This window comes from Morone saxatilis, unplaced genomic scaffold, assembly GCF_004916995.1.
Source record: "Morone saxatilis isolate NCDOM2014 unplaced genomic scaffold, NCSU_SB_2.0 Contig16, whole genome shotgun sequence".
In the NCBI taxonomy this organism is placed as follows: Eukaryota; Metazoa; Chordata; class Actinopteri; family Moronidae; genus Morone; species Morone saxatilis.
In genome coordinates, this window is record NW_023339718.1 from 4,236,422 (window position 1) to 4,246,099 (window position 9,678).

Below are 9,678 nucleotides of genomic sequence, written 5' to 3' on the forward strand. Positions count from 1 at the left end.
AGACTTGAAACTAAAGACTGAGACCATAAACTCATTAGGAAACTGTTTACTGAGCTAATAAATCAAGTTAGAAGTCTGCTCATTTTTCTTTCTTTCATTTAAGACTAAATAGTATAGTTTTGTATTGCAGCAAATGGAGCTGCCCCCTGCTGGCCGTTATATAGAATGCAGGTTTAAGACACTTCTAACCTCACAGATTCAGAAGCTCTGTCCATTATATATACTGTCAGTGGTAAATAGTCAAACCAGAAAGCGATGCTCAACTGACATGGAACTAAATTTACTTACATAGTAAAAGCCATCTTCGTCTATTTCACCAAAAACTGTGATGACATCACCGGCACAGAAAGTCAGTTCAGCCTGTCAAAGAAGAAAGAGCCTTGAGAAACATTTGGCCTCTTATACTTTTAAGTTTAAGACTTTCCAATACATCAAATCTACTGGGGTTTGATGAGTTTGAAATGCTGTGCTTCCTTCTCCAAATCAATGTGATGCATCTTTAACACGAGTGTCAATTCAGTCTCTGCAGACGGGACTGTTGCAACTGCAAATGCATCAATGTTGGAACTTTGAAGACAGGATTGCAACACACTGGGCACATCTCTCCTACGGGATATTTGAGAACACACAAACCAAACATATAGCGTATGTATACAGTATGTAGGAGACAGGTCGACACAAAAGACCAAACCGAGGAGGGGAGATGCTGGCTCAGGCAATGCATGAGGGGCTGTATTCATGACCACCGGGGGACAAAGGGCCGTGGCCCCGTCATCTGAAGCCCACCTCCTCGTTTGCACTCCAACAAACGGGGGAGGAAACACACACAGAGCAGACAGTACCGTACCCTCCTCACCCTCACTCACCTCCTCATTCAGTCTGTTGCCCTCATACTGTGTCGGTGGCAGTGCCAATAGAAAGGTGAGAGTAAGTGAACGGGGGGTGGGGGGGGCAAAAGAAACAGCACGGGAAAGTAATTCAATCTTCTAGCTTACACAGTGCTAACTATAACCTCTCAATCAACCTCAACCCTGTGCACACATTGCCCCGAATTGCACTTAAAGGAATAGTTCGACATCATCTTGCCAAGAGTTAAAAAGAAGATCGATCTGTCTGTTAACTATGAAGCTACAGCTAGTTTAGCTTAGCAGTATAACAATCACAGTGAAATTGCCACAAAGCTCTCTGTAAAACCCTACATTGTTGTTTATCTACGTAAGGTTTAAACAAATGACATGTATTGGCTTAAAGCTAGCCAACCACTGATTGTTGACACTTCGCTAAAGAGGCACAAACTACAATTTATCGTTTTTACACTGTGGTTTTTGTACAAATTAAACAAAAGATAATAACATTTTATTGGTGGACTTTAAACTGTTTCCCCCTGCTTCCAGTCTTTTTGCTAAGCTAAGCTAGCAGTCCTCTGGCTGCAGCTTCATATTCAAGATACGGTGACCAGTCGTCCCGTCGTTTGTTCGGGATTGTCCCGATTTAAAGTCCTGACAAATATCTGTAAAACACTAAAATGTCCCGGTTTTCACCACAATTAAAATAATTTTAAACTTGTTTTCAGCCCTTACATGGACATTTATCATGTTCTGTTCCACTCACTGTTACCTAACCCAGTATAGAAACAATGTATGTCTGAATTCAACACTGATTGTTCTTAATGTGTGTCAAGCAGTCAGTGTCGTTGTCAAGGCGGTTGCTATTGGCAAGTGTCAAAGGCAGTGACGGTTCTTCGGCTCTTTCTGACAGAACCTGTCAGTATGCTAACGGTTAGCTGTCATGCCAAAGAGAAAGTCGATCTAAAAAGAGCTCCAGGAGGCTTACTCTAGTACCCTGTAATAAGAATGCTGCGTTCATGGCATGCTGTGTTCATGGAATCCATGGCATTGAAGTATGTGCTCAGCCCTGAAATAATTGTCCCCCATCCTGATGAAAAAACGTGCGATACAGTGCCAGGGACTGTCAACGGACAGACACAAAAGTGCATCAATCTACTCATTTAACTCTGCAACAGAGAGAATAAAGTTTTTTTCCCAAAATGTCAAACTATTCCTTTAAATTCTGAATTGACTAAAGTACAAACAGAACATCTTCATCTCAAATATTCAGTGCTTTTATGCTTCAACATGATGGTGGTGACAGAAGATGGTCAAGACAAAGTGAACAGCTGGAGCCACAGGAGGGCAGTACCTCTACATCAACGTTCGGCGAGCTCTCTCGAGGGTCGTAGTCGTACAGCGCCACCATTCTCCGAGTTGACATCGGATGTTGACGGCCGCTCCGCCTGTTCCTCTCTACGGAGACAGTAATAAAAGGTGGATAAAAGACTAATCAGTGGGAATAATGCAGGAACTTTAACTGAAGGATGTGATGACACACAATAGCATTGCAAGTCCAACAAGCTTTGCAACCTGATTATCTTTCTTGCAAGGTAAACTATTCCTATGTTCATAGCGAAGGAAAGCTTAGGAAAAGCAAACATAGTTGGAAATTAGCTGAAAGCACTTCACAGATGAGTGAGGATGGTGAGAAGTAAAACAACAAAAAAGCAGTAAAGATGAGCGGAAGAACATCTCACTGGACACAGACCTCTCTTGGATTTTCTGGACCTGCGATTTATTGAGCGGCCATCTTTGAAACGATCACAGTTCACTTTACAGGAAAGCAGAAAAACATAATTAAGTGGGGAGAGTAAAGGAAGAGGAGAAAGGGGTCAGTAAACGACAGTTCAGTAGAGAATTAAGAGGGTAAGAGCAACTTAAGAGAAAAAGAAGCTGACGAGGTCCTGGATGACAGTAATGTCTCACCTAACTTCTCCACAGGAGTGTTGAGTGGCAGGAAACCCTGTTTAAGGAGCTGGTCCATCATTTCTTCATCCTCTGTTTGGATCTCAGAGACCATGTTGCAGGGGATCAGACCCACACGGTCTCGGATCTCTGCCCTGTAGAAGCCATCTGTGTCTTTATTTCCAAACACCTAAAGGAACAACAAAGTGTCAGAGGAAGACAACCAGCCAGAAACTACTGATTGTTCTGGAAGTCCCAAGTCCTAAACTTACTGAGTTTCGAGTCATAGTGCGCTCTTCACCAAATGTATTGCCATTTAACAGAATGCACAAAACAAAATGATCTTTGGTATTGTTTTTTCCAACTGGCACTCAGTAATGTAACCAGTGTTCCCACTCTCTTTAAGAAATAATTTTCAAGGAGTTTTCTTGACATTATTGGACAAGAAAAAAAATATTGACACATTTAGTTTTATTCCTCCTTTTTTAATGGTAGTGTTCGTGTATTTACATAAGCAATCTGAGTGAGGAACTACAATTCATTCATTCAACATAGATTATTTCCAGGATATTTGGTCACTTTAATCAATTTCCAGGTGTTTCCATGACTGGAAAACTAGTCTCTAAATGTCCAGCTTTTCCAGGACCCATGAGAAACCTGTTAGAGTGTTATAAAGATAATGCCTGTAAAAACTCTCAGATACAGATGCTAAGTAAAGCAACAAATGCCTAAGATGCCAACATGTAAAATTTTCCAGGTTTTGCAGGACGCTAGGGAACCCTGGTAACTGGTGTTAAAGTCCAAGTGCATTGCTTAGTGCGGTTTCAAGTCTTTTTAATTTTATCAAGTCGAGTCTAAAGTCATAAAATTAGTGCCACAACTCTGACTCGAGTCTGAGTCATGTGACCCGAGTCCAAACCTCTAACAAACACCTCAAAACCTGCAACTAGAATTTGGCAAAGATTACTACTATTTACATGTCATTCTAAAGGCATTAGCTAAGTTACTTGATTTTTTTCTACTTATTAGCTATGAAACATCTTTGAGTCTTAAGAATGAAGCCACCACCTTGATGATCTGGCCCTCCTTGAATGGCAGCTCCTCATCAGCAGCATCAGGGTTGGGCGACATGGACATGGGGTCATAGTCAAACAGAGCCACAAACACTCGGGTCATCTCCTCCGGCTCTGACTCCTCATAGTAATCCAGGGAACGCCGTCCCCGCCCGTGCCTGCGCCCGCCATAGCCGTCTGAAACATAGAGGAGGCCTCTGCTGCTACTACCAGCCTTATACAGCCACGCTGGCTGTAGAGGCAATGAGAGCAGAAGATGTCTCTTTGTTAGAGCTGACAGGGGAGAGGGCGATGAGATGCATGTGTGAAAAAAGAGCCAGAGGTCGAATTATACTTTTGGTTTTAATCTCTTCTACTTTTGATAACTCTTGCTGCGTTCACGCTCTAAAAGCAAAAGGATGCTTTGACGATAAAGGCCCGGTGCAATCGTAGCTCAGCGCGGTTCTTCGTTCACACATCTCTGCTTGCTGGCGTGACAGTCACCAAACATCAGAGGACACAGTACAACACAGCACAGACAGGACACAAGCAGTTTTTGGGGTGCAAGGGAAACTGAATGACTGTGCACACCAGGAGGACACGAGTAACACTGCACTATTGTTCATTGCTGTTTCACTGCCTTATCTCACAGAGGCTGATTAACATGCATGCTGTCCCGGAATTGGACATGAAGAGGGCAGCATTCCTAAATCAAATGCAGGTGTACCGTCATGCTTTTAAGGCCACATTCGGAAACAATGTGCAGCGAAGAAAGGGGGCAAAAGGAGGCACGTTCCCAGGGGAAATAACACATCAAATGCCCCAGCAGTTCCTGGCAACGCAGATATCAGGGACAGTGAGGGGGAAGGGATGAACCTGATATCAGTTCCCCATGCTTCCTCACATGGATCACCATGTTAAAATGTTTCAATGGCAGATTGTAAGGCTGAAGAATGGCTCAGAGAAACTAACTAAGAAACTGAAATGTGCTTTTTTAGTTGTTTTGGAAGATGTGAAATGTGCTTCAACGGTGCGAAACGTGTTTGATTTTGATGGCAGCTGAATTAATGAACCGAGTGATACCAACAAGGCAAGAATGCACCGACTCATCCAGTAATGTGTCTTTCCTTCTCACTGTATTGTAAACGGGTCATGCAAAAATTAACATAGTAAGGGGCTGCTGGCTCATGGAGGCGGGAGGAGAAGGAAAAGAGGAGAAGCTAAGAAAGAGGAGGGTGGGTGGGCTAAGTTGCGGTGGGGTGGGGGGGTAAGAGAGTGGCCTGGTTATGGAGGGTGAATAGGAAGAGTGAGTGAGTTGGGGTTTCTTGGGATTGAAGGTGTAGGAGTACATACAGGGAAGGGATTTTCATTCTCCAGCAACGGGGAAAAGTGGCCAGTCTTGTCTTCCCCCGTCAGCTTTATTCAGCTAAACTAAACTAAACAAAGCAGCTGACTGTCCAGCACAGAACAAAGACCACCATGATAATCACTGCATGTGTTCAAGAACGATTCTTTGCCTTTTCTGACCTTGTCAGGGTGAATTGTCATCTTGGAGAGAAGCTGCACCACATACCATATTGATCCTCTGAGGACATAGATCGCCATATCCTGCGCCGAGCTACACTGCCATAGTAAACATCCTCCTTGACGGGTGAGAGGTTCCCCTCACTCCCCTCACTGTTACTGTCCATGGTGATCTCTACAGAAGACACCAATCACAGCGTTACGGTCAGAGATCCCCCGCACACACACTCCGCTCTACCCAATGGCCCATTCACTCATGCTGAGACAGTAGGATGATGAGGTTGCCCTGAGGTGGTAGAGGAAGGGGTGTACAAGGCAACAGGTTTCACTCTGGAGTCACTGGGTGTAAAACAGCAATGCTTGCATTGTTGTGGGGGCGGAGGGGTCAAATTGGGTGGTCATGTAAACAGGTTAACCCACAGTAAACACAGGCATAGGGAGTGTGTCTGGGATAACTTTCCTGCAAAACTGCGTGTGAACATTTGGCGAATCCAGCTCGTGAGGATGGACAGCTACAGAAAATAAGGGTCTACGTGGCTGTTTAAGCTCTATGGGAGAGATGTACAGCTCGGCTCACATGGGTAAAGGGAAACACATGGTATAAATAGCACAAACATCAGTGGCCCTGCAGGTGGGGATGAGGCGTCTCCTCATGTGGTGACCTCACTAACCAATGGATGGGATGGGCCGTTGCTGAGGGGGGGTGCCGATGTGAACCAGCCTCCTCCCTGAGTGTTCCAGGCGATCAGCGCTTCCATGTGACGGAGAGTTCCCAATGATCTTTAGAGTAAAAAACAACAGATAAGTGGTTAGAATGACAACCCGGCCTGCATTTTGAAAATGAGAAACATTTAAAATCATTGAAAAGAATCCTACAATCCTGTTAAAACAACTAAAAAACCATAAGAGCAAATGATGTGGCTTCCATTTGTCCTTAGGGAGGCAAAATAATAGTAAAATAAATCCATAAAATAATAAAGAAACCATCAAAACAAATCAAATCAACCCCAACACAACAACATGGACTGGGGGGTTAGGAAGGGTCAGATGTTTAGCTAAAGACCATTTGTTTGGATTGTTTTGTTCTGTGCATGTCAGCTCCTTGATGAGAAAAGAAAGCAAATGACGCCACAAAAGACAGAAATGATGAGTGGAGGACAGAGAAATGGAGTGGATGAGAAGAAAAAGTGGAGGGCAAGTGTGATCGAGAATGGATAAAGATGTGGTTAGATGAGCAAAGCCATTATAGCTTCAGCCTGGGGCTTTGTATTACAACAATCAAAACATTTAATATATGAAAAATGATGATGAACAAGAGATTTTTTTTTTTTTTTTTTGCTGAAACGTAAAAGAGACAAGCAAGAGATGATGCGTATGGGTGAAGACTAAATTAATCACTGCAGGCTGCAAAAGTCTTGGTCTGGCCTTTTGTTTTGTAGGCGAAGCAATGAGAGGCAGGAGATGCTGAGATTAAAGCTCCAAGCACAAGGTGGAGCGATACGGCTGCAGCTCTAGAGGCCGAGAAATGGAGAGCAACAAATAAAGCCGGCAGCTAGCAGAGAGGAGGGGGGGAGGGGGGTGGGGCAGCCTGTCCCCATGCACTGCACAGAGAATTTCCTTTAAATGGAACCTTTCCCCTCAAAGACATGAGAAGTCAAAACTTAGTTAAATGGCCTTTAGGTAATAGAAAGCTTTAGTTTAAAATCCACCTGACGTTCTCAGTACAAGCAAAGAAATTCACACAAAATAAAACATAAAATCAGACCAAACGTGAACATGTGAGAACTTGTCACAATGAAGAACAGAATGCCAAATAAAGGAAGGGGGAGGGAGGGTAAAGAAAAACAGACAGCTTGCTGATGGAAAGTACAGCAGAAAGTCTGAATCACACACCAGCGGCTGGTCCCGGTTGAGCCTGGACAAAGACTGGGCCCTAGCCTCCCTGTGGGGGCTGTAATAGGCCCTGTCCAGCTCGTTCAGCCTGCCCTCGCTCAGGGCCCCTTCCCTGGAGTAGTTTCGCTGCCCGGCCTCCCGACCAGGCCCAAAGTGGTCCCTGTTCCTAAAGTCACCCGTGTGTACCAACTTGGATGCAGTGACTGGGACATCGGAGAACTCCTCCTCCACGCTGCACTGGCGGGTCAGAGTTCTCTTACGGCCCATGGCCAGCGCCCGCCTTTCTACGGGGCCTTCACAGTGGATGATGTGCACGGGCCCTCGCATGGGGCTCCCATGTGCATAGTACCCTCGATAACCCCGGCCTAGAGAGCCTTCTTCCTCGCTGCCGCAGTCTAACCCGCTGTCGGGACTCTTGGTGTTCTGCCGGTTGGGTCTTCCCAAGCTGCGGTCATCGGGGTTGAAGCAGTAGCGGCTGTCGGTGAAGCGAGGGGAGGAGCGCTGGCGCTGCAGGTGGCGGGAGTTCTTGCCGGGGGTGAGATGGTTGTGCATGTGGTTGTCCTGGGGGTACATCCTCCGCTGAGTGTGCGGCGTTCCCGGCCGTCCGCCGTCTTCGAAGCACAGGCGCTGGCCCATGCCGTCCACGCCGTCCAACTCTTCCTCGGCCACCTCAGGGATGCTGTGGAGACGTTTGCTGCGAAGCGACTTCTGCTTCACCACCTCCCTCTGGAGGTCCCAGCAGTCCCTTTCCTCAGCCAAGTCCTGACGCTTGTAATAGGCCTTCAGTTGCGAGCGTGGCCAAAAGTTCCACAATTTTCACAGTTCAGTTAGTGAGTTCAATTCAAAAGGTTCAGTTTAGATTTTTGTGAGGGGGGGGGTTGAAAGTTTTTTTCGAAGGTTTTAGAACAGGCAGGAAACAACACAGTATGTGAATAGAACAAATGGGGGGGAAAGACAAAATAAAGACAGAATTAGTTATTTGTGGCAATGTAGTAAGACATGCAGTCTCATTCCGTGAGAAGAAAAATGGCATGCTCTGAACAGGAATCTGTGAAGGCTCAAATATGGAGAGATAAACTGAGCGTGGGTGCGGAGGTTAAATGCGGAAGAGGGAATTTCGCTTGTGAGAAATTAGAAATATCCAAACAAAAAACAAAAAGTAAGTGACAGGCTCAGTTAGTGCCACGGGTGAGGGATACATGAAAACATCAATGTGGACGAAATGAATAAATAAATCTTAACAACATGAAGCTGAGTGAGTAGAAGGACACACTGTATAGGACACTTCTTCAGCAACAACGTCAGATGTAGTGAAACAAACACAACTTAGCAGACAAAAGCTTGAACTATTCTCTTAACAATATCTAATTCAAATATTTACATTGTTACTATACATATTTTAAAATCATTTATTTTTACAGAAATAGAAACGTGGTGGATAATGTGCAACAGTGATTTACAAATAGATGGCAATGGCGAAAAGGAGATGCAGCATTGGTGTATTTAAAGAGTAAATGCACCAATTAATACCCCTCGTTAACACCACTGTACAGATAACTGGACAACAACAGGCAAAAGCTAACCAAATGGTCCACTACAATACACTCTCACTCTCATTACATGATGGCAGATTGGCTTTACATCCACACGTCCTCACTGACAGACCAAATGAAGACAGGATCGTGTACCGACAATGTTCCACATCAACCATAGACAAATTAAACATCTGGACATGACAGACATAAACAAAAGTGAATATTTCCATTTAAGTACTCACTTAAATGAGATTCCCATATGCACTTCATATGCCATGAACCCTTTGATACAGTACAGCGTATTAAAATTTGTGCTTTACTTCATAAGTCACATTCTAACATTTGACTGTAACACTTGTAACACTCGTTCGGTGCAGCAGTAAGAGCATCAAAATGCAAATGCAACCCATGAGAAACACACTGTGCTTTTAGTTCACAGCCTTCCCCGCTCGCATGCTGTATAGTTACATAGACACAGCCATTCCCGTGAGCTCAGGCCTTGAATGGATAAAGCGGTGCTGAAAGGGTGGGCGGGGTGGAGGAGCAGGCTGGGGTGGGGAGGCTGATTCGCAAGGCGGGGGGGAGCTCAGCCAGGCAAAGCCACGATGGGCCTGGTTGTAGAGCCTGTGAGAGAGCAGGTACCTCTGCAGGTGGCAAGACCCTCCCTCCCTCCCCTCCTCCTTCCGCACCTTCCTCTGCCCCCCCCTCACTGGCCACTGCAGACTGAAGGTGTGTAGTATGTACCTTAAGAGTGTTGTGAGAGTTGATGCTGCGCCTGCGGCCCTCCTCCAGTTGCATCTCAGAGTAAAGGTCTTCCTCGTCCTCCTCCATTATGTCGGACAGGTCCGAACCCCGGCTGCTCTCTGTGTGGTACTCCTC

The 9,678-nt window shown here is 45.3% G+C and overlaps 1 protein-coding gene across 1 annotated transcript in view; it reads right to left on the reverse strand.

The window, feature by feature from the left end:
- The window catches only part of rimbp2 (RIMS binding protein 2), a 35,782-nt gene that overhangs the window by 4,905 nt on the left and 21,199 nt on the right, over positions 1-9,678 (reverse strand). Inside the window, exons 12-17 of the mRNA XM_035658162.1 lie at positions 9,544-9,672; positions 6,043-6,151; positions 3,864-4,045; positions 2,817-2,985; positions 2,200-2,303; positions 289-360 (exon numbers count right to left, since the gene is read on the reverse strand). Of these exons, the coding sequence (XP_035514055.1) occupies positions 289-360; positions 2,200-2,303; positions 2,817-2,985; positions 3,864-4,045; positions 6,043-6,151; positions 9,544-9,672 (765 nt within the window). The remainder of the gene's footprint in view (positions 1-288; positions 361-2,199; positions 2,304-2,816; positions 2,986-3,863; positions 4,046-6,042; positions 6,152-9,543; positions 9,673-9,678) is intronic.